The sequence below is a fragment of the Podarcis melisellensis genome (assembly GCF_964234715.1).
Source record: "Podarcis melisellensis genome assembly, chromosome: 12".
Lineage (NCBI taxonomy): Eukaryota > Metazoa > Chordata > Lepidosauria > Squamata > Lacertidae > Podarcis > Podarcis melisellensis.
In genome coordinates this window covers 57,846,203-57,869,593 of record NC_138544.1, presented here as the reverse complement: position 1 = coordinate 57,869,593, position 23,391 = coordinate 57,846,203, and the positions used below count along the sequence as shown (strand labels likewise).

At 49.2% G+C, this 23,391-nt stretch overlaps 1 protein-coding gene across 1 annotated transcript in view; it reads right to left on the bottom strand.

Annotated features, from left to right (window-relative positions):
• TBRG4 (transforming growth factor beta regulator 4) overlaps positions 1–21,463 on the bottom strand; it is a 34,513-nt gene extending 13,050 nt beyond the window's left edge. Inside the window, exons 1-6 of the mRNA XM_081882403.1 lie at positions 20,945–21,463; positions 15,377–15,700; positions 12,921–13,092; positions 9,657–9,814; positions 7,015–7,125; positions 3,110–3,254 (exon numbers count right to left, since the gene is read on the bottom strand). Of these exons, the coding sequence (XP_081738529.1) occupies positions 3,110–3,254; positions 7,015–7,125; positions 9,657–9,814; positions 12,921–13,092; positions 15,377–15,700; positions 20,945–21,358 (1,324 nt within the window). The 5' untranslated portion in view covers positions 21,359–21,463. The remainder of the gene's footprint in view (positions 1–3,109; positions 3,255–7,014; positions 7,126–9,656; positions 9,815–12,920; positions 13,093–15,376; positions 15,701–20,944) is intronic.
• Positions 21,464–23,391: the final 1,928 nt, after the last annotated feature.

Genomic DNA, 23,391 nt, shown 5'->3' with positions numbered 1-23,391 from the left:
GAGGCTGAACCTGAGGAAGCCCAGCCTGCACAGGAGTCCCCGCCTCCAGGACTGGCTGAGCCGGGGCTGGGGCCTGAGCCCGAAGGGTCCTCACCTGTGCTGGGTCCTCAGGTGCAGGCACCAGCTGAGTCTGCTCTGGCTCCTGAGGTGATGGAGGACCCATTGCCTGCAGGTTCTCCACTCTCAGCCCCGTCAGGGGAAGGTGAGGTTGCCTCTGGGTCCGGTAACCCTCCAGCCTCTCCTGAGCTGCAGAGGCTCAGGGCAGAGAGGCGGAGGGAACTAAGTTCCCGCAGGAGGAGTGCTCGCCTCCAGGCCAGGAGAGGCAAGTCACCTGAGGATCGGGGCTGCCCTATGCCTCAGAGGAGATAAAGGCCAGCCAGCTCAGTCCCAGGTTGCGGGAGCAACATTGTTGGTAGTCTGTTCCTGCCTGAACCCTGTCCTGCTCTCCTGCCAGAGTTCCTGACCTCACCCGACTCCTTGCCTCGGACCCTGCTTCAGCCTTGACAGACAGCCCCCATACCACGCCCCTGACCTTGGACCACGCCGCACGCCTATACGCCAGCACGCCTATACGGCCTAGGACCCTCGTACCTACAGGACTGCCTCTCCTAGTATGTCCCACGGAGGACCTTACGGTCTTCAAACAAAAACGTCTTGGAGGTCCTGGGCCACAGGGAGGTTAGGCTGGCCTCGCCCAGAGCCAGGGCCTTTTCGGCTGTGGCCCCGATCTGGTGGAACGCTCTTGTCACAAGAGACTAGGGCCTTGAGGGACTTGACATCTTTCCACAAGACAGAGCTGTTGCACCAGGCCTTTGGCCAAGGCACAGCCTGACCCCCTCCTTTGGTAATCCTCACAGAACTCTGACCCAATGGTTGCAATTAATTTGATTTTGAATTGATTTTAGAATGAATTGATTTTAGAATGCTGTATTACTTTTACTGTTGTTAGCCGCTCTGAACCCGGCTTCAGCTGGGGAGGGCGGGATATACCGTATTTTTCGCTCTATAAGACACACGTTTTCCCTCCTAAAAAGTAAGGGGAAATGTGTGTGCGTCTTACGGAGCGAATGCAGGCTGCGCAGCTATCCCAGAAGCCAGAAGAGCAAGAGGGATTGCTGCTTTCGCTGCGCAGCGATCCCTCTTGTTGTTCTGGCTTCTGGGATTCAGAATATTTTTTTCCTCGTTTTCCTCCTCCAAAAACTAGGTGCGTCTTATGGTTGAAAAATACGGTAAATTAAGTTGTATTATTATTATTATTATTATTATTATTATTATTATTATTATTATTATTTTATTATTATTATTATTAACAGGAAGCAGAATGAAACCCAACGGCAGGGTCAACGGCCGGGGAGTGGGGACAGTCGCTCGGCACCTCCTGGCCCTCTGCTAATGAAAGTTTAGTGTGGCAGCACTTACACTTTGGAACTCCCTGCCACTTGACATGAAGCAGGTGCCTGCGCTGTACTTTTATCAGAACCTCATTCTTGTCTGGGAGAAGCCAGTCCAGCTACTTACAAAGTTGAAGTAATCTTAATCAGTTTTTAACTTTTGTATGCGATAAAGTAGGGTTGTAGATTTTTATTTTTATTTTTGTAAACCGCTCTGAGGGTTCTTGTTTCGTTTTAACAATCAAGTGGTGTATGAATTTTATGGAATTTAATAATTTATTTTTAAAATACTCTGGCTGATTTGACACCTGGTGCCCTTTTAAATGTGTTGTGGAAGAGGGGTTATTGGGTCTTCTTTGTTTTTGTTTTTTATTACATATTTTGTTTTGGTTTTTGTATTGTAATTTTGGGCCGTGAATCATCCAGAGATCTAGGGGTACAGGGCAGGGTAAAGGTAAAGGGACCCCTGACCATTAGGTCCATTCGTGGCCGACTCCGGGGTTGTGGCGCTCATCTCACTTTATTGGCCAAGGGAGCCGGCGTACAGCTTCCGGGTCATGTGACCATGACAAAGCCGCTTCTGGCGAACCAGAGCAGCACACGGAAATGCTGTTTACCTTCCCGCTGGAATGGTATCTATTTATCTACTTGCACATGGACGTGCTTTCGAACTGCTAGGTTGGCAGGAGCAGGGACCGAGCAACAGGAGCTCACCCCGTCGCAGGGATTTGAACCGCCGACCTTCTGATTGGCAAGACCTAGGCTCAGTGGTTTTACCCACAGCGCCACCCGTGTCCCTCGGGCAGGATACTAATGCTAATAATAATATGATGATGATGATGATGATGATGATGATGATGAAATAGGCAAAATGAATTAATAAAGATGGGGCCCAACGCAGCAGGTACTATTTTGGGGCTAACCTAGAGCATGAGTGCTGTGCATAGCTCAGCCGTTTCAGTGGGGCCTGAGCTGGAGAAGGGCTATACAGGGCCGCATAGGCAGCCCCCTCCTATCCTATCCTTAGATGCGTCCCAAAAACTCTCAGCACCCTACATGAACTACAGTTCCCAGGATTCTTTGCGGGGTGAGGAAACCATGGCTGCTTAAAAGCGGCGTGACGCTGCTTTAAATGTAGGGCACAGATGGAGCCTTAGATCAGTGTTTTTCAACCACTGTTCCGCGGCACACTAGTGTGCCACGAGATGTTGCCTGGTGTGCCGTGGGAAAAATTGGGAAAAAATAAAGTGTTTTCTAATTTTTCATATTTCTGTTTACTTACTATTTCATAGTAAAGTAATTACAAAAATACATTCTTTGTGTTTATTTGATTCCTATTCAAGAGAATTACTTTATATATAGTCAACATAGGCACAGAGTTAATTTTTTTAACATTTTCTAATGGGGGTGTGCCTCGTGATTTTTTTCATGAAACAAGTGTGCCTTTGCCCAAAAAAGGTTGAAAAACACTGCCTTAGATAATATATGAGCTCTGTGCCAAAATCGTTTCGCTATCTCCTTGGGGAGCAGCGCCACCTAGCAGTCAGATTCCCAACTCCAGGTCGGTCCTGAAAGGTGAAGGGAAGGGGCATCTGAAAGGGGTCCCGTGGCCGGGGTAGGGTCAGAGTGCCCACTGCTAGGAAGCAGTTTTCCTGGTCCTTGGATGTTTTCCCCACTTCCTCACCACCCGGGTCACTCGCCCCCTCATCCGCTCATACCTAAGAAGCGAGTGCGAAACTCCGGCTCCAAAACTTTTTGCAGATGGGAAGCTTTGGCTTGTTGCAGAATGCAGAAGGACCACACCAGGTCAAGAAGCAGGTAGGGGTCTAAGTCACCCAAGTGGTCGTCCAACCCTCTGTGGACCTGGAAAGGAGGAAGAAGCAGGTTATTATTAGTAGTACAGTGGTGCCTCGCAAGACGAAATTAATTCGTTCCGCAAGTCTTTTCGTCTTGCGAAGCACGGTTTCCCATAGGAATGCATTGAAAATCAATCGATGCGTTCCTATGGAAACCGCCTTCAGACCAGGTCCGGGACAGTCTGTCCCCTGACCTCTTCTGAAGGCCGGCGGGGGGCAAATGTCTTTGCTTCCCCCCGCCTGCCTTCCCGGGACAGCGGAGACTTCTCCGCTGTCCCGGGCGATCTTAAAATGCTGGCGGGTGACCTCTTCTGAAGGCGGGCGGGGGGCAAAAGTCTTTGCTCCCCCCCGCCTGCCTTCAAAAGCCGTCTGGGACAGCGGGAAGCGCTTCCCTGCTATCCCGGACTGCTTTTAAAATGCTGGCGGTGGGGAGCAAAGCCTTTCGGCCCCCGCCGGCCTTCCTGGACCTCTTCTGAAGGCTGGAGGGGGGGGGGAAGGGCTTTGCTCCCCACCGCCAGCATTTAAAAGAGGTCCCCGGAGATTTCCCTATGGGCTTTCTTCTTGCGAAGCAAGCCCATAGGGAAATTTGTTTTGCGAAGCACCTCCAAAACGGAAAACCCTTTCGTCTAGCGGGGCACCACTGTAATATACTGCCCTTCATCCGTAGATGTGGTTCAGAGCATAAGAATACAAGATAAAAACACAAAACACTGTGGAACCTTGGTTTTCAAACGTAATCCATTCCGGAAGAAGAAGAAAAAGAAGAAGAAGAAGAGTTTGGATTTGATATCCCGCCTTTCACTCCCCTTCAGGAGTCTCAAAGCAGCTAACATTCTCCTTTCCCTTCCTGCCCCACAACAAACACTCTGTGAGGTGAGCGGGGCTGAGAGACGTCAAAGAAGTGTGACTGGCCCAAGGTCACCCAGCAGCTGCAGGTGGAGGAGCGGGGAAGCGAACCCGGTTCCCCAGATTACGAGACTACCGCTCTTAACCACTACACCACACTGGCTCTCCGTTCGACTTCCAAAACGTTCGAAAACCAAAGCAGTCCCGGTATTTTTCGCTCCATAAGACGCAGCTGACCATGAGACGCACCTAGTTTTTAAGAGGAGGAAAACAAGAAAAAAAATATTCTGAACAGTGGATGTATGATTTTTGTGGTTCATGCTGTGGCCACAGATGTGATATGTGATTTGACAGTGAGTTTGGGGTAGCCCAATGCAAAAATCCTGAGAATCCATGTGGATCCGTGCTTTGTAGCCACGTTTTTGCGCCATTGCGGCCGCACAAAACAGTGGGTGCATAATTTTTTTGGTGCAGGCTGTAGCCATGGACATGCTATGTGATCTGATGGTGAATTTGGGGTGACCCAATGTAAAAATCCTGAGGACCCATGGGCTTTTACCTCCCCCTCCCAGGCAGTCTCCCCTAGTGTCCCTTATCTCTCTTCTGATCCCTCCGATCAGCTGTTTCCTTTCAACACTCCCTTCCCTCTTGTTTGCCTTAGTGTCTTTTCCTTAGCTGGCGCAGTTTTTTGCTCCTCCTTTTCTTCTAATTTATCTCCTCATTGCTTTAGTCTTCCTGTTTCCCCCCTTTGCAAGTTTGCTGTCTTTACCTCCCCCCTCCCAGGCAGCCTCCTTTATCTCTAGCGTCCCTTATCTCTCTCCCGATCAGCTGCTTCCTTTCAACACTCCTTTCCTTCTCATTTGCCTTAGTGTATTTTCCTTAGCTGGAGCAGTGTTTTGCTCCTCCTTTTCTTCTAATTTCTCCCCTTATTGCTTTAGTCTTCCTGTTTCCCCCCTTTGCAAGTTTGCTGTCTTTACCTCCCCCCTCCCAGGCAGCCTCCTTTATCTCTAGCGTCCCTTATCTCTCTCCCGATCCCACCGATCAGCTGCTTCCTTTCAACACTCCTTTCCTTCTCATTTGCCTTAGTGTCATTTCCTTAGCTGGAGCAGTGTTTTGCTCCTCCTTTTCTTCTAATTTCTCCCCTTATTGCTTTAGTCTTCCTGTTTCCCCCCTTTGCAAGTTTGCTGTCTTTACCTCCCCCCTCCCAGGCAGCCTCCTTTATCTCTAGCGTCCCTTATCTCTCTCCCTGCAGACGATCAGCCGCTTTGTTTCAACACCCACTTCCCTCTTTCAAAAAAGAGCATAATCTGTTTTCTGCCCCTGGGCAATTCGGCTCCAGGGACCACGCATTCGCTCCATAAGACACACAGACATTTCCCCTTACTTTTCAGGAAGAAAAGGGTGCGTGTTATCGAGTGGAAAAAACGGTCAGTGCGTTACTTCCGGGTTTTCGGCGTTTGGAAACTGAAACATTCGACTTCAGAGACTTTCGAAAACCGAGGTTCCACTGTACATAATACAAATAGGGACAGAACAAACCCCCCCCCCCCCCCGAAACAAATAACCCTCTTTCTCCTCCTACAAACACAATCAAAAGGGGATAGGATGTTAGTCTCTTGGGCAGGGCGGAATACCTCTAGGCTGGCATTTGAGAACCTACTTAGAATCATGTAATCGCAGAGTTGGGACCTCCCCAGGTCAACTAGTCCAACCCCCTGTTGAGTGGTTACTTTAAATGTAAAGGTTCATCATTGTTCCACTTGATGTGTATGTGTTTAAGGGGCCAGAGCAAGGGCCAGAGCAAAATAACGAGACCCAGCTTTGCAGCTGTGAAACATAGCAGGTGCTGCTGAGTTGCATTGATTAAGTTGTGTCAGCAATTGGGTGTAGTATATAAGGAACTGGAGGAGACTCTTGAGAGTCCCATGGACTGCAAGAAGATCAAACCTCTCCATTCTGAAGGAAATCAGCCCTGAGTGCTCACTGGAAGGACAGATCCTGAAGCTGAGGCTCCAAGACTTTGGCCACCTTATGAGAAGAGAAGACTCCCTGGAAAAGACCCTGATGTTGGGAAAGATGGAGGGCACAAGGAAAAGGGAACAACAGAGGACGAGATAGTTGGATAGTGTTTTCGAGGTTACCAGCATGAGTTTGACCAAACTGCGGGAGGCAGTGGAGGACAGAGGTGCCTGGCATTCTCTGGTCCATGGGGTCACAAAGAGTCGGACACAACTAAACGACTAAACAAAAACATATAAGGAACAGCACCTAGCCCTCCCATTACCCCGGGGGATGGGTTGGTGGTTGGGTCTGGTTTGTTGTTGATGTATTTAGTGTAAATGGAATTTTTGTTTTTGTAATTGAAACCTTGTTTACCGTATTTTTCGGCCTATAGGACGCACTTTTCCCCCTCCAAAAATGAAGGGGAAATGTGTGTGCGTCCTATGGGGCAAATGCAGGCTTTCGCTGAAGCCTGGAGAGCGAGAGGGGTCGCTGCTTGCGGAGAGTTGCCTGCGTGCCGAAGCCTGCGCACGCTGAGCTCAGCATGTCCAGGCTTCGCGGACCTCTCAGCAAGCAGCAGGAGCCAGCGCTGGGCTCCCACGCCTTGCAGAGAGCTGCCTGTTTGTGGGCTGGGGTTGGGGGAAGCTCGGGCCTGGGGGGAAAATAATTTTTTCCCTTTATTTTTTCCCAAAAAAACTAGGTGCGCCTTATGGGACGGTGCGTCCTATAGGGTGAAAAATATGGTAAGTTATTTTTGAGTCCCTTTTTAATGCATGGTCTCCCCAGCAAGCTCTCTGCAGCGCTACCATACTGCAAAAAGCCAACACCCCCAGCAATGCAGGAATCTCAGCTAAAGCATCGCCGGCGGATGGCTACATTCTCCCCCCCTCTGCCCTCCCAAGATGAATAAAGGACTTTACTGTGCTATAGAAGGCGTCTCTGCAGCTGGGATGGAAGTTCAAGCGAGCAAAAGCGAGGACGACGTTGCTAAGGTGGACCAGGGAGTATTTTTCGGCGTTGTCCACGGTATGCTAAGAAAAGATGCATGGGGGGGAAAGCAATTGAGTTCATTCATTTCAAAAGGTTATAGTTTAGCCGTAAATATAGTTATAAAGACTAGAAACAGTTTCTACCCAAACACGATTTTGGTTTTAAACACATTGTAAGGAGCCTGAACGGGAGTATATTGTATTTAAAAATGGGGTATCAGAGTTTTTAGGGGGCTAACCAAGCTGGGATAGCAGGCTTGTTGGGTTTTGAATGTCTTGTGTAGATTTTTCAATTTCGTTCTTCTGTTTGGGACAATGACAATAAAGATTATCGTATCGTAAGTGAATCAGAAACTACTTGAATGGGAATAGAAACCCCACCGCTTTCATCCTGGAATATTTTCATTGCTTGGTTAGCTCTCCAAGCCCCCACACGGACCCCTTTTTCACTCCACGCTCTCAAGGACCAGGCTAACACTTTGAATCAAGACAGGTATAACTTCCACCTTCTCCTTTCTTAATTTTTTTTGTTTGAGTCTCTGACAAAACCTACCCCCAATCTTTTTAGCCTTTTGAAAGAGATCCTTTCTTTACTCTTCAGTTCAGGCATAGGCCAACTTGGCCCTCCAGATGTTTTTTGGGACTACAACTCCCATCATCCCTAGCTATTAGGACCAGTGGTCAGGAATGATGGGTATTGTAGTCCCAAAACATCTGGAGGGCCAAGTTGGCCTACGCCTGCTTTAGTTCAAGATGTATATGTACTGTCTGATTTGCTGCCCTATTGTACTTCTAGCCCCACTATCTGAAGCAGCATTCAGATGGCCTCTCTTCTCATGTAATAAATCAACTTTTCTTTAATCCGCGTTTGCGTAAAAGTAAAAGGTAAAGTACCCCTGGATGGTTAAGTCCAGTCAAAGGCGACTCTGGGGTTGCGGTGCTCATCTCACTTTCAGGCCGAGGGAGCCGGCGTACAGCTTCCGGGCCATGTGGCCAGCAGGACTAAGTCGCTTCTGGCGAACCAGAGCAGCGCACGGAAACGCCGTTTACCTTCCTGCCGGAGTGGTACCTATTTATCTACTTGCACTTTGATGTGCTTTTGAACTGCTAGGTTGGAGCAGGGCCCGAGCAACGGGAGCTCACCCCGTCGCGGTGATTCGAACCGCCGACCTTCTGATCAGCAAGCCCAAGAGACTCAGTGGCTTCGACCACTTCCTGTGAGCACCAGGTTACGGGAAAGCACATACAGTAGTAACTCCAGTTATGAATGGGATCTGTTTATAGCTGTCAACTTTCCCCCTTTTTTAAGGGAAATTCCCTTATTCCGAATAGGATTCCTCGCAAGAAAAGGGGAAGGTTGACAGCGATTGATCTGTTCCAGAGGCTCGGCCATATCCCAAATATTTCATAACCGGAGGACCGCTTCTGCACACGTAGCAAACCCACTTCCGGGTTTGTTGCATTCGCAACCCAAAGATTACGTTACCCAAGGGTCCACTGTATTCATAACCAAGACACAGAAGCTCCTATACTTCTTGGTAGCGTGTGCACAGACACATGTGAATTCTGGACATGCATGTGGGTCCAGACACATACCTGGAGACATACCTTGGGCCACACTCACCATGGGTCAATAATAATAATAATAATAATTTATTTATACCCTGCCCATCTGGCTGAGTTTCCCTAGGTACTCTGGGCGGCTTCCAATCAAGTGTTAAAAACAATACAGCATTAAATATTACAAACTTCTCTGAACAGGGCTGCCTTCAGATGTCTTTTAAAGATAACTACTTATTTCCTTCACATCTGAAGGGAGGGCGTTCCACAGGGCGGGCGCCACCACCAAGAAGACCCTCTGCCTGGTTCCCTGTAAGCTCGCTTCTCGCAGTGAGGGAACCGCCAGAAGGCCCTCGGAGCTGGACCTCAGTGTCCGGGCTGAACGATGGGGGTGGAGACGCTCCTTCGGGTAAAAAGGACCGAGGCCGTTTAGGGCTTTAAAGGTTAGCACTAACACTTTGAATTGTGCTCGGAAACGTACTGGGAGCCAATGCAGATCTCTCAGGACTGGTGTTATGTGGTCCCGGCGGCCGCTCCCAATCAATGGCTCCTAGGAGGTTGCCCACGGGAAAACACAGCCCTCAAACTAAAGCAGGCTTCACAGCCTAGCACTGATGAGTCAACCCCCAACGTTCAGCCTGGACACTGAGGTCCAGATCCAAGGTCCTTCTGGCGGTTCCCTCCCTGCGAGAAGCAAAGCTACAGGGAAGAAGAAGGAGGAGTTTGGATTTGATATTCCGCCTTTCACTCCCTTTAAGGAGTCTCAAAGTGGCTAACAATCTCCTTTCCCTTCCTCCCCCACAACAAACACTCTGTGAGGTGAGTGGGGCTGAGAGACTTCAGAGAAGTGTGACTAGCCCAAGGTCACCCAGCAGCTGCATGTGGAGGAGAAGAGACGCGAACCCGGTTCACCAGATTATGAGTCCACCGCTCTTAACCACTACACCAAACTGGCTCAAAGGAACAGGGCCATGGGACGTGGGGGTTTGCCTCCACCTCTGCCCCTTACTCACCTGCGCAAAGGCCTCAAAGAGGGGCAGGTTGAGCCACTTGAGGTAAGCGAAGGACTTCAGGCAGCGCACCACGTCCCCAGGGGACAGCTCTGGCACGCGGGGATGGAGGTCTGCGGCGATCTTCTGAAAGACCTGCGTCTGGTGGAAACCCAGTTTCCCTGAAGCAGAGAGGAGGAAACAGCAGTTGAAAGAAAAAGATGCTAGCTGCAGAAGAGGAGCTGTGGGTTAACCCAGAAGGTCGGCAGTTCGAATCCCCAAGACGGGGTGAGCTCCCGTTGCTCGGTCCCTGCTCCTGCCAAACTAGCAGTTCGAAAGCACGTCAAAGTTCAAGTAGATAAATAGGTACCACTCCGGCGGGAAGGCAAACAGCGCTTCCGTACGCTGCTCTGGTTTCACCAGAAGCAGCTTAGTCATGCTGGCCACATGACCCGGAAGCTGTACGCCGACTCCCTCGGCCAATAAAGTGAGATGAGCGCCGCAACCCCACAGTCGTCCGCAACTGGACCTAATGGTTTGGGCACTGCAGCAGGGGAAGCAGGTGGCGCTGTGGGTTAAACCACAGAGCCTAGGACTTGCCGATCAGAAGGTCGGCAGTTCGAATCCCCATGATGGGCTGAGCTCCCGTTGCTCGGTCCCTGCTCCTGCCAACCTAGCAGTCCGAAAGCACAAAGTGCTAGTAGTTAAATAGGTACCACTCCAGTGGGAAGGTAAATGGCGTTTCCATGTGCTGCTGTGGTTCGCCAGAAGCGGCTTAGTCCTGCTGGCCACATGATCCGGAAGCTGTACGCCGGCTCCCTCAGCCAATAAAGAAAGAGGAGCACCGCAACCCCAGAGTCGGCCACGACTGGACCTAATGGTCAGGGGTTCCTTTACCTTTACCTTTAATTTATTATTTATACCCTGCCCATCTGGCTGGGTTTCCCCAGCCACTCTGGGCGACTCCGAACCGAATATTAAAAGAACAATACAGCATCAAACATTAAAAACATCCCTAAACAGGGCTACCTTCAGCTGTCTTTTAAAAGTAAAATGATTGCTTATTGCCTTAACATCTGATGGGAGGGCGTTCCACAGGGTGGGCGCCACTACCGAGAAGGCCCTCGGCCTGGTTCCCCGTAAGAAGGGCAAGGAGTGGTATTTTATGCCTTGTGACCTCCCCTTATTTTTATTTATTAAAGGTAAAGGTAAAGGTACCCCTGCCCGTAGGGGCCAGTCTTGCCAGACTCTGGGGTTGTGCGCCCATCTCACTTAAGAGGCCAGGGGCCAGCGCTGTCCGGAGACACTTCTCGGTCACATGGCCAGTGTGACATCGCTGCTCTGGCGAGCCAGAGCTGCACACGGAAACACCGTTTACCTTCCCTCTGGTAAGCGGTCCCTATTTATCTACTTGCACCCGGAGGTGCTTTCGAACTGCTAGGTTGGCAGGCGCTGGGACCGAGCAGCGGGAGCGCACCCCGCCGCAGGGATTCGAACCGCCGACCTTTCGATCGGCAAGTCCTAGGCACTGAGGCTTTAACCCACAGCGCCACCTGCGTCCATTTTTATTTATTATGGTTCAGTAATTCTTTATTGTTACTGATAAGCGTACACTGTTTAATTATCATTTGCTGGATACTGAATATTGCTTTATTTGGTAGAAGTTGTGTATTCTAAAGTTATTTTCTGTATTGGACCAGATTGTTATTACGTCTGTGGTCTTTGCTGTGTATTTTGTTGTTTCTTCGGTTTGTAAACTGCCTTGTGCATAGTAATACGGAAAGGTGGTATACAAATTAAAAGGGAGCTGAAAAATCAAGCGATACCTGTTGGCACGAATTAAGTTTCAGCCGGCCTGCCTGCACTAACCCCAAAACTACTTCCAAACACCCCTTATCGTCCAGCCCGGACACTGAGAACCAGCTCCGAGGGCCTTCTAGCGGTTCCCTCCCTGCGAGAAGCCATGTTACAGGGAATCAGGTATAGGGCCTTCTCGGTGGTGGCGCCCGCCCTGTGGAACGCCCTCCGCCAACCCAGAAATAGAACCTCGGGTTAAGAACTTTGCTTCGGGATGAGAACAGAACTCGTGTTCCGGCGGTGCGGCAGCAGCAGGAGGCCCCATTAGCTAAAGTGGTGCTTCAGGTTAAGAACAGTTTCAGGTTAAGAACGGACCTACGGAACGAATTAAGTTCTTAACCCGAGGTAACACTGTATTTTTAATATTCTGTTGGGAGCTGCCCAGAGTGGCTGGGGAAACCCAGCCAGATGGGAGGGTATAAATTATAATTATAATTATAATTATAATTATTACACACCCTCTCCAGCCCCTCCACCTTAGATGGCAAGTGGCCAGGGAAGGGAGAATGCTGTCTGAAGCAGCATCTGTATGCAGTCTCTGCTTCTTGGTGCAAAAACTGGGGGCACTGTTATACAGTGGTTCTGCTCCTTCCTCCTGGGCCGTGTTCAGAATGTGGTGGGGGGGGATGAGCGTTCAGACCCCTGGGCCCTCACTTGTAGGGTGCCTCAGGGTTCCATCCTCTCCCCTGTAATTTTCACGTTTCCGAGCACAATTCAAAATGTTGGTGCTGACCTTTAAAGCCCTAAACGGCCTCGGTCCAGTATACCTGAAGGAGCGTCTCCACCCCCATCATTCTGCCCGGACGCTGAGGTCCAGCGCCGAGGGCCTTCTGGCGGTTCCCTCACTGCGAGAAGCCAAGTTACAGGGAACCAGGCAGAGGGCCTTCTCGGTAGTGGCACCTGCCCTATGGAACGCCCTCTCACCAGATGTCAAAGAGAAAAACAACTACCAGACTTTTAGAAGGCATCTGAAGGCAGCCCTGTTTAGGGAAGCTTTTAATGTTTAATAGACTATTGTATTCTAATATTCTGTTGAAAGCCAACCAGAGTGGCTGAGGAAACCCAGCCAGATGGGTGGGGTATAAACAATATTATTGTTATGATGATGATGATGATGATGATTATTATAATTTGAGTTTGGATTTGATATCCCGCCTTTCACTCCCCTTCAGGAGTCTCAAAGCGGCTAACATTCTCCTTTCCCTTCCTCCCCCACAACAAACACTCTGTGAGGTGAGTGGGGCTGAGAGACTTCAGAGAAGTGTGACTGGCCCAAGGTCACCCAGGAGCTGCATGTGGAGGAGCGGAGACGCAAACCCGGTTCACCAGATTACGAGACTACCGCTCTTAACCACTACACCACACTGGTGTATTATTAGGCATAAGGGTTAAAGGGATGCGCCCATTTTTTAAAAGGAAGTGGCCACTCACCGTAGGCGAAAGCCAGGTCCAGGAGGATGCTGGTGCTGAAGGTGAAGTGCTTCTGGACCAAGTGGTAGGAGATTGCCCGGAGCAGAGGGATGGAGCGGCGGTTCTGGATCGCCAAGGCAACGGCGACTCTCCGGGTGTCCTCGGGGGTGAACTGCTCAGCCAACTCCAGGCTCTGTTGACAAAGATGATGGATGTGAAAAATGGATTAATGCCTAACCCAGGGGGAGATACGCTATCGGCATATTTTACCCCAAATGGAAACCTTCCTTGCAACTTTCGCATTGGTATAAAGCATGGGTAGGCAAACTAAGGCCCGGGGGCCGGATGCGGCCCAATCGCCTTCTTAATCCGGTCCAGGAATCAGCGTGTTTTTACATGAGTAGAATGTGTCCTTTTATTTAAAATGCATCTCTCGGTTATTTGTGGGGCATAGGAATTTGTTCATTTTTTTCTCCTCCAAAATATACCATATTTTTTGCTCTCTAAGACTCACTTTCTCCCTCCTAAAAAGTAAGGGGAAATGTGTGTGCGTCTTATGGAGCGAATGCAGGCTGTGCAGCTATCCCAGAAGCCAGAACAGCAAGAGGGATTGCTGCTTTCACTGCGCAGCGATCCCTCTTGCTGTTCTGGCTTCTGAGATTCAGAATATTTTTTTTCTTGTTTTCCTCCCCCAAAAAGTAGGTGCGTCTTGTGGTCCAGTGCGTCTTATAGAGCGAAAAATACGGTAGTCTGCCCCCCCCCAAGGTCTGAGGGACAGTGGACCGGCCCCCTGCTGAAAAAGTTTGGTATAAAGGTTTAGCAGTAGATGAAAATCTAACTCACAAATTACAGATTGCCAAAGCTCAGGAGGATCCTGATGAAGGTCTATGCTGTTTGGTGTGACTTTATCTTATAAGCAACTAAGGCAGACAACACAGGACTTCTCCTCCACAGTACAAAGTGAAATTTTGATTTCCTTATAGTCTTTAGTACTTTGCCAACCTAATCCTAAGTCTCTCTCAGGCACACTGTGCTGAGTTTTGGTACTTCTGCTATATCTATTGCATCAGTTGGTTTGATTTACTTTGATATCTTTTAAAAGAAAAATGATTTCGCTGCAAATCCCAGGTGGAGCTACCTCTTGAGATATGGTTCAATAATATTGGGGATATAGAGCTAGTTCAGAACAATGAACTGGGCTTAGAAGAGCTGCAAATGGGGTTGTAAAGGAAAATGCCTTTGAGAAAACCGGATTTCCCTTCTTTTCACATGCAAGGGGAAAAGAAAGCTCTCCCACCAGCCTCACAAACCTGTCTGTGAAGCGCCTAGGTCAGCCTTTCTCAACCTGTGGGTCCCCAGATGTTGTTGGACTACAACTCCCATCATCCCTGAGCTCTGGCCTTGCTAGCTAGGGGTGATGGGAGTTGTAGTTCAACAACATCTGGGGACCCACAGGTTGAGAAAGGCTGGCCTAGGACTGCCAATGTTTTAAAACCATGTAGAATGACATTTGCCTGGCACCTGCTTCGTATAATACAGGCAAGGTGGTCAAAAAACTGTTCTATTCTCTCAGGTTTAAATCAACACGTTGTGGCTGGTTTTCCGAGCTACTCCGCAACTGCTATTGTTACACTATGTATTGCTTTGTACAGTGGTCCCTTGGTTCTCAAACGCCTTGGTACTTAAACAACTTGGCACCCAAACACTGCAAACCCGGAAGTAAGTGTTCCGGTTTACAAACTTTTTTCAGAAGCCGAACGTGCTCCGTTTTGAGTGTTACGCTTCCGATTTGAGTGCCACACTTCCGTTTTACGATGAGGTCTGTCTGTTTTTACTAATTTTTTTTTTCTGTTTTTGTGGCTCTTTTCCGTTTTGTTTTTGTGACTGTGTGTAACCCATTTCAGCTACTGATGGACTGACTGTGTGACTGCCGGACATTGTTTATTGCTTTCATTTTATGGATCAGTGGTCTCCTTAGATAATAATAAATAATAACTTTTTTTATTTATACCCCACCCTTCCCAGTTCAAAAACCAGGCTCAGGGAGGCTAACAAATTTAAAACACTTTAAAACAATTATAAAGACAGCATAAAATACAGTATAAAAACAGGAATGGCCATAAAATTCAAAAATAAAAAATCAATTAGATAATCCCCAGGCAGGGCTAGCTGGCTGAATTGGTCCTACTTGGGCCAGCTGCCCAATTCATGTTCAATTGCTGTTTTAGGGGTTGTTTTTAAAAGCCTGGAACGGATTAATCCATTCTGCACTACTTTCTCTGGGAAAGTGGGCCTTGGTTTTGGAACGGACTTCCGGAACGGATTAAGTCTGAGAGCCAAGGTACCACTGTACTGTATTCTGTGTTTTATTGACTTTGTACGTAGCCATTCAACTGCATTTTAATAACAAATAAATCCCGTGCATCTCCTCTCCCTTCACCCCCCCGGTGTCAGACTGTACCGGTCCCTGCCTCTACCTTATCCTCCAGTCTCTCCATCAGTGCTGGGGAGAGGGGCCCCACTTTAGACATCAGCATCACCACCGTCCTGGCGTCCGAAATCTCCGTCCAACGCAGCTCGAGATGTTTCAGCACATCGCTGAGCAGCTCGCTCGGGTGTCCCTTGGGGACGCTGGCGGCAACGTGCTCAGCCAGGAAGGCCAGGTTCTTGAAGGTCAGGCGCCTCAGCCGCCAGCGCACCTCCTGCTCCACCGAGCGCATCTCCGGCCTGCTCCGCTCCAGGCCCAGAAGGTCCAGGCTCTTGAAAAGGCTCACCAGTGCCGTGTTCCATACCTGAGTACCCTGCACAAAAAAGAAGATTGATGATAGCACGAGGAAGATATTTAGCTCTCCCAGAAGCAGAGCGTCTCTGCAAATGTAGTAAACAGGAACCTGATAAACAGTTAAAGGGACCCCTGATCATTAGGTCCAGTCGTGGCCACCTCTGGGGTTTTGCTGTTCATCTCGCTTTATTGGCCGAGGGAGCCGGCGTACAGCTTCTGAGTCATGTGGCCAGCAGGACTAAGCCGCTTCTGGCGAACCAGAGCAGCGCACGGAAATGCCGTTTACCTTCCCGCCGGAGCGGTACCTATTTATCTACTTGCACTTTGACGTGCTTTCGAACTGCTAGGTTGGCAGGATCAGGGACCAAGCGATGGGAGCTCACCCCGTCATGGGGATTCGAACCGCCAACCTTCTGATCGACAAGTCCTAGGCTCTGTGGTTTAACCCACAGCGCCACCCGCGTCCCATGTTTTCCTTTAATACAAGCAAACAAAATACAATGAAATTTAACAGTCATTTGCCCACATTCTTTCCCCACACTCTGCGAAGCGTTGACTTCCCTCCCTTCAACTGGCTTTCTTACTTCAGTTAAAGGTAAAGGTAAAGGTACCCCTGCCCGTACGGGCCAGTCTTGACAGACTCTAGGGTTGTGCGCTCATCTCACTCTAGAGGCCGGGAGCCAGCGCTGTCCGCAGACACTTCCGGGTCACGTGGCTAGCGTGAGGAAGCTGCTCTGGCGAACCGGCACCAGAGCAGCACACGGAACGCCGTTTACCTTCCCGCTATAAAACAGTACCTATTTATCTACTTGCTCTTAAGGGTGCTTTCGAACTCCTAGGTGGGCAGGAGCTGGGACCGAACGACAGGAGCTCACCCCGTTGCGGGGATTCGAACCGCCGACCATGCGATCGGCAAGTCCTAGGCGCTGAGGTCTTACCCACAGCACCACCCGCGTCCCTCTTACTTCAGTTACTTTTACACAGTTTCTTATTGTATCCTATCTACAGTGGTGCCTCGCAAGACGAAAAGAATCCGTCCCGCGAGTCTCTTCGTCTTGCGGTTTTTTCGTCTTGCGAAGCAAGCCCATTAGTGGCTTAGCGGATTAGCGCTATTAGCGGCTTAGTGGATCAGCTGATAAGCGGCTTAGCGGCTTGGGAAAAAGGGGGGAAAGGAAAAAACCCCCGCAGGAACTCGCAAGACATTTTCGTCTTGCTAAGCAAGCCCATAGGAAATTCGTTTTGCGAAGCACCTCCAAAACGGAAAACCCTTTCGTCTAGCGGGTTTTCCGTCTTGCGAGGCGTTCGTCTTGCGGGGCACCACTGTACGTCGTAAGATTTATTTCATTCCTGCCAGAGTCTTCAAATTTCTACTGTTATATATTCTATAAATTTGCTCCAATCTCTTTGGAATTTTGTTTCCTCCTCATTTTGGATCCTATAGGTAAGTTTTGCTAGTTCTGCATGGTCAACCACCTTCGTCTGGGAGGCAGCACTGATACTGGATGCCAATTTCTGGAAAGCACAGATGGGGAGAGGGCTCATGCCCTCGGATCCTGATACGGGTTTCCCATGATGAGCATCTGGTTGGCCCGTGCGAGAACAAGATCCTGGACTAGGTAGGGGCCACTGGCCTGATCCTGCAAGCTCCCATGTTCTCCTGCTCAAATTCTTCTGGATGCAGAGGCTTCACCCCCAGTCCCCATCTCCCATCTCGGGATCAGGGAGTCCTATCCCACCAAGTCCCTTGTAACCCACATCCTGTGTCTCCACTGCCTTTTGGGGCTTGGCCACCTTCTTCCTCTTATTGTTACTGCCAGGGGACTGCCATCGGAACAGGGGAGGGAGGCTGGGGGGCCGTTGGGATACAGAGAGCCAAAGTAAAGGAAGGACTGAACTCTGATTAATAAGAATACACACAGAGGTTTGAACCAGCAAGACTCTGGGAAGGGTGCGTATAATAATCTCTGTCCCTCCACCCCTCGGCCCAGGTCGTTTTATTCACAAAGGAACTTTTTACAGAGTGTTCGTAAGAACCAATCAGATTTCCTCTGAGCATTTCAACAAACCCCACGTGGGGACAAAGTTGGATCAAAAGAAATTCTTTTAACTACAAAGACTACTCTGAGCATGCATACATATCTGAGAGTAAATAAAAGAGGACTACTCTGGAGATCATAAACAGGAGAGGATGGAAGGATGGCAAGGAGATAGGCTCCTTTATCACCTTCCTGTGAAACTATTTCCAGGCCCTAAGATTAGTTTAGCCTGGAGAAGAGGAGGTTAAGGGGTGATATGATAGCCATGTTCAAATATATAAAAGGATGTCACATAGAGGAGGGAGAAAGGTTGTTTTCTGCTGCTCCGGAGAAGCGGACATGGAGCAATGGTTCCAAACTACAAGAAAGAAGATTCCACCTAAACATTAGGAAGAGCTTCCTGACAGTAAGAGCTGTTTGACAGTGGAATTTGCTGCCAAGGAGTGTGGTGGAGTCTCCTTCTTTGGAGGTCTTTAAGCAGAGGCTTGACAACCATATGTCAGGAGTGCTCTGATGGTGTTTCCTGCTTGGCAGGGGGTTGGACTCGATGGCCCTTGTGGTCTCTTCCAACTCTATGATTCTATGAAGATTAACATCCTGAGATTAACATATCAGAAAAGCTACATCAAAGAAAATGCCCCCTGTCTTTGATGACCCAGGATGCCTGCCTGGTGAAGCAACTGGCAGGGTACATGACTGGTCAAGCAAGAGAAATGGAACAGGGATGCAGAGGTGTGGATTGATCAGAAATCCTATCAAAATAGTTCAAACCCAGTCAACGCAATGCTTTCATTGCTGACACAGATGGCTTACTCTATATTTGTTATAATTCCTCATAGCATTCCCACCTGATCACCACACCGAAACTCCTGAGGAGCAGTTCCTCTTCCAGCGGTGGGAAAAGCCACACCTCCAGTGGAGAAGAGAGGGAAGGGGCCAGCCAAGCGAGGAAAGGGCTTGAGGATGATGAAGAGCCCCAGTGCCTCACCTCGCTGGGCTGGCTAGGAGGGACACACGCCACTTCCGTCGCCCAGCTTGTGCAGGGGGGTGAAACATAAGGAGGGGAGGAGGCGGCTTGGGGTGCAAAAGTTCTTATGTTGGGGGAGAAGCCGGAATGGGCCACTCCCGGATTCTGCAAGTGACTGAGACGGACGTGAACTTTGTAGATCTGCACCGTAAATAGTTTGCACAATAAAACTTGTAAAAGACAGGTTGGAGTCCTGCCTGGTTACTCACGAGCAACCAGCATCAGTATCTGACAGTTACTGTATTTTCTGGCATATAAGACTACTTTTTAACCCAGGAAAATCTTCTCAAAAGTCGGGGGTCGTCTTATACGCCGGCTACCACAGCAACTCCCCACCAAAGGACAAAACGACAGCAAATTAAATCAGAGGACACCAATCTCTCTAGATGAAGCAGAAATACGCTTGAAAATTGGCCCCAGAAGCCCCCCCCCCAATCACCAGCAACAGATCGACACTAACTGCTCCCGGTAGTAGACCACTAGCAAATTCCACGAGTGGCTCAACAAAAGCAGTTAAAATTCCCCCCAAAATGCTACAGCAGGTCCGACAAAAGCAATAACCGAGAGTTCAGCGACGTCCTATCGATTGAGGAAGCGAGCCAGAGGAAGCCCTCCAGCTCGCTCCTCTGTTTAAACGGACCTGGCCACGCCCCCCCCCCCAGCCACTGGGAAGTGGAGCGGACTTCCGAGCCAGAAAGGAGACTGGTTTTTTAAATTTTTATTTGGTGTGCGTTGGAAGAGGGGTAGTTTTATACGGCGAGTATATCCCAAACTCTATATTTTAACTGGAAAAGTTGGGGGTCGTCTTATACACCCAGTCATCTTGTACGCCAGAAAATACGGTACATTCAGTTTAGACTGGAGGGTCGTGGAAAACTCCTTTTAAGGGACCCTTCTACTGGAGAAATCCTTTCTTCCCCAAGGTCTTGCAGGAGCTCAGGCCTAAGAGCAGAAATACATTTGGATACGGGCTACCTTTCACCTGCCACAACAAATTTTTATTTGTCCCTGTTCGGAAAACTGGACTTTGACCAGGGAGGACCTCATTCACTACTTGCAAACAGAAGAATAACTTTTCCTCTCGGGGTTCTTGCGAGGGGAAGCCCAAGGAACTGCAAGCCTCTTTGCAAGTTACAGGTGCCTTCAGTCGGCGGTTTTCTCTTGTGTTTTTATGTTATGAACTGCCCTGAGGTCTACAGTATAGAAATCAAATAAATGGATTTTGAATGAATTTCACCCTTCTTTGTAGCTAGCTGCTTATCATAAGCCTCTAAAGCTCAATGTTAGAATCAAGAAAGCAAATTCAGAATGGGAAATAAAACGACATTTACATCCTGGTGTTCCTCCAAGGACCACACCACATGCCCCCACTCCCCATTTTAGCCTCACAGCAACCCCATGAGGTAGGTCAAGCTTAGAGAGATCACAATTGGCCCAAATTCACCCACTGAGCTTTGTAATAATATAATACAGTGGTGCCCCGCAAGACGAACACCTCGCAAGACGAAAAACCCGCTAGACGAAAGGGTTTTCCGTTTTGGAGGCACTTCGCAAAACAAATTTCCCTATGGGCTTGCTTCGCAAGACGAAAAAATCTTGCATCCCCCCGCGGGTTTTTTCCGCTCCCCCCCTTTTCCTAAGCCGCTAAGCCGCTTATCAGCTGTTCCGCTGATAAGCCGCTTAACAGCTGATCGCTAGAAGCCGCTAGACCGCTGTAGCGCTAATCCGCTAAGCTGTCAATGGGCTTGCTTCGCAAGACGAAAAAAACGCTAGACGAAGAGAAACGCGGAACGGATTATTTTCGTCTAGCAAGGCACCACTGTATTACAATAATAAATTATTAGGCAAAGATCATAAGACGACCCGGATGGTCGCCAGATTCTGTGTACAGATCCGTAGGCGCAGACCATCCCCCGACCCAAACTAGTTCATTAAGAAACCCCCCAAACTCGGTTCCATGGGCGACCCTGAGTCATCTCTCTGCAGCAGCTTATCTTAAGGTTTATAAATTTTAAATTTATCGTTGTGCATTGTTTTAAATGTTTTCCTTCTGGGATTGGACCCCCAAGTGTTTCATAAGCTGGTCTCTGACCGTAATAAATTATCTATCTGTCAATCAATCAATCAATCAATCAATCAGAAAGAAAGAAAGTAAGAAGCAGCCACCTGCCTGTTTTCACTTACAGGCTGCAGAACCCACCTGCCTGTGTATAATCTGAAGCAGGTCTTGGAAGCGCACATCACGCAAGATGCTATCGGGGTCCAGTTTTTTCTCCGCCACTAGACGGGAGAGTCGGGAGATTATAATGGCCGCTTGGTTTGCGTTGACAGCGTAAAGCTCCTCCAAGTGCAACAGATCTTCTGCGGTGGACGCCGAGTTGATGACGTCCTCCAGCTCGCTGCGTTCGGGGGCCGCCCTGTCCGCCTGCTCCTTGACTGAGAGTTTGTCTGTGGGCCTCGAGAGGCTGAAGGCAGTCAACGGGGCGGAAGGGGTTTGGGGCGGCCCTCTGGCCATCACCATCTTGCTTCCCGAGGACGCCACGTGAGCTCGGGCGCACAAGGGGGACGAGAGCCTGTAGAGCCGATACCAGCGGTGCAGCAGCTTGGCAGCCATTTTGTAGCAAGGCCCAAGGGGAGTGAGGAGGAGGACGAAGGGGAAGGGGAACAGAGCTGGGCGGGCATCAACTCATCTCCAAGGAGCTGCATAAAAACAGGGAGAAAAGATGAAGGCAGCTCGTGAGGACTTTCCATAACTTATTTATAAAAATATTTGTATACCACCATGTCATGAAAGGGACACAGGTGGTGCTTTGGTCTAAACCACTGAGCCTCTTGGGCTTGCTGATCGGAAGGACGGCGGTTCGAATCCCCGCGACAGGGTGAGCTCCTGTTGCTCGGTCCCTGCTCCTGCCAACCAAGCAGTTTGAAAGCACATCAAAATGCAAGTAGATAAATAGGTACCACTCCGGCGGGAAGGTAAACAGCATTTCCATGCGCTGCTCTGGTTTCGCCAGAAGCAGCTTAGTCATGCCAGCCATATGACCCGGAAAAACTGTCTGCGTACAAACACCGGCTCCCTCGGCCAGTAAAACAACCCCCGAGTCGTCTGTGACTGGACTTAACTGTCAGGGGTCCTTTACCTTTTTATGTCATGAAAATATACATCAAAGTGGTTTACGGCAATAAAAGCATAAAGGTAAAGGGATCCCTGACATTAGGTCCAGTCATGACCGACTCTGGGGTTGCGGCACTTATCTCGCTTTACTGGCCAAGGGAGCCGGCGTACAGCTTCCGGGTCATGTGGCCAGCATGACTAAGCCGCTTCTGGTGAACCAGAGCAGCGCATGGAAATGCCGTTTACCTTCCCGCCAGAGTGGTGCCTATTTATCTACTTGCACTTTGACATGCTTTCAAACTGCTAGGTTGGCAGGAGCAGGGACCGAACAACGGGGGCTCGCCCCATCGTGGGGATTCGAACCGCCGACCTTCTGATCGGCAAGCCCTAGGCTCTGTGGTTTAACCCACAGCGCCACCCACGTCGCAATAAAAGCATAGAAAACTGTTAAATGCAGAATTCGATTCACCACTGGCTTTGGTGGAAACCGAGTCAGGGTGCAATCCTGTACTCGTTTACCCAGAAGTAAGCCCCTCTGAACTCAGCGAGACTTTTTCCTGATTATGAATGTATAAGATTGTGTTGTCAAGATTCTCGAATGTTGGTAAAAATCAGCCATGGGACTTACTGAGGAAACATCACTGTGTCAAAATACCCGGGGCTCAAAACATTAAGAGAAAATCAATGTGATTAACCCAACCAGCAGATTACAAATATGGATTTTGAATTAACAGAAGAGACCCTCAGTGAGTGCTAGCATAGGCAGATCAAATGGAACAATTATTTAATTGCGTAAGAGCAGAGGTTTCCTGAGGGGTAAGGAGATCTTGGGCAGTGAGTCCAGCAATACCGCATGCCTGTACAGTGGTACCTCGGGTTACATACGCTTCAGGTTACATACGCTTCAGGTTACATACGCTTCAGGTTACAGACTCCGCTAACCCAGAAATAGTACCTCAGGTTAAGAACTTTGCTTCAGGATGAGAACAGAAATTGTGCTCCGGTGGTGCGGCAGCAGCAGGAGGCCCCATTAGCTAAAGTGGTGCTTCAGGTTAAGAACAGTTTCAGGTTAAGAACGGACCTCCGGAACGAATTATGTACTTAACCCGAGGTACCACTGTACAGCACAAGAGTAGTTTTGTTTTTAACTTTAAGGAACTAGTATAAAAAAGGCTGGTGTACAGTCATATAACGTGTAATGTCATTTGGCTTGTCAGACCCACTCAGGAAACTGAAGCTGCTAATGATGGCTAATATCCACGGTAGGGAGTTGCCGGCCCACCAGGCCATTTTGGCAAAGCCTTGCCACCACATCGTATGAGAACATAAAGCCCTGAACAACTTGGGACCAGTTTATCTACGAGATCGCCTTACCCCGCATGTGCCCACTTCGATTAGCGAAATGGGCACTACTACAAGTGCCCTATAATAAATACTCGTTCAGCATCTGCAAGAACTCAAATAGTTAATGTGGCAGCACTTGGACTTTGGAACTCTCTGCCTATTGACAGCATCTTAAAAAGCAGAGACAT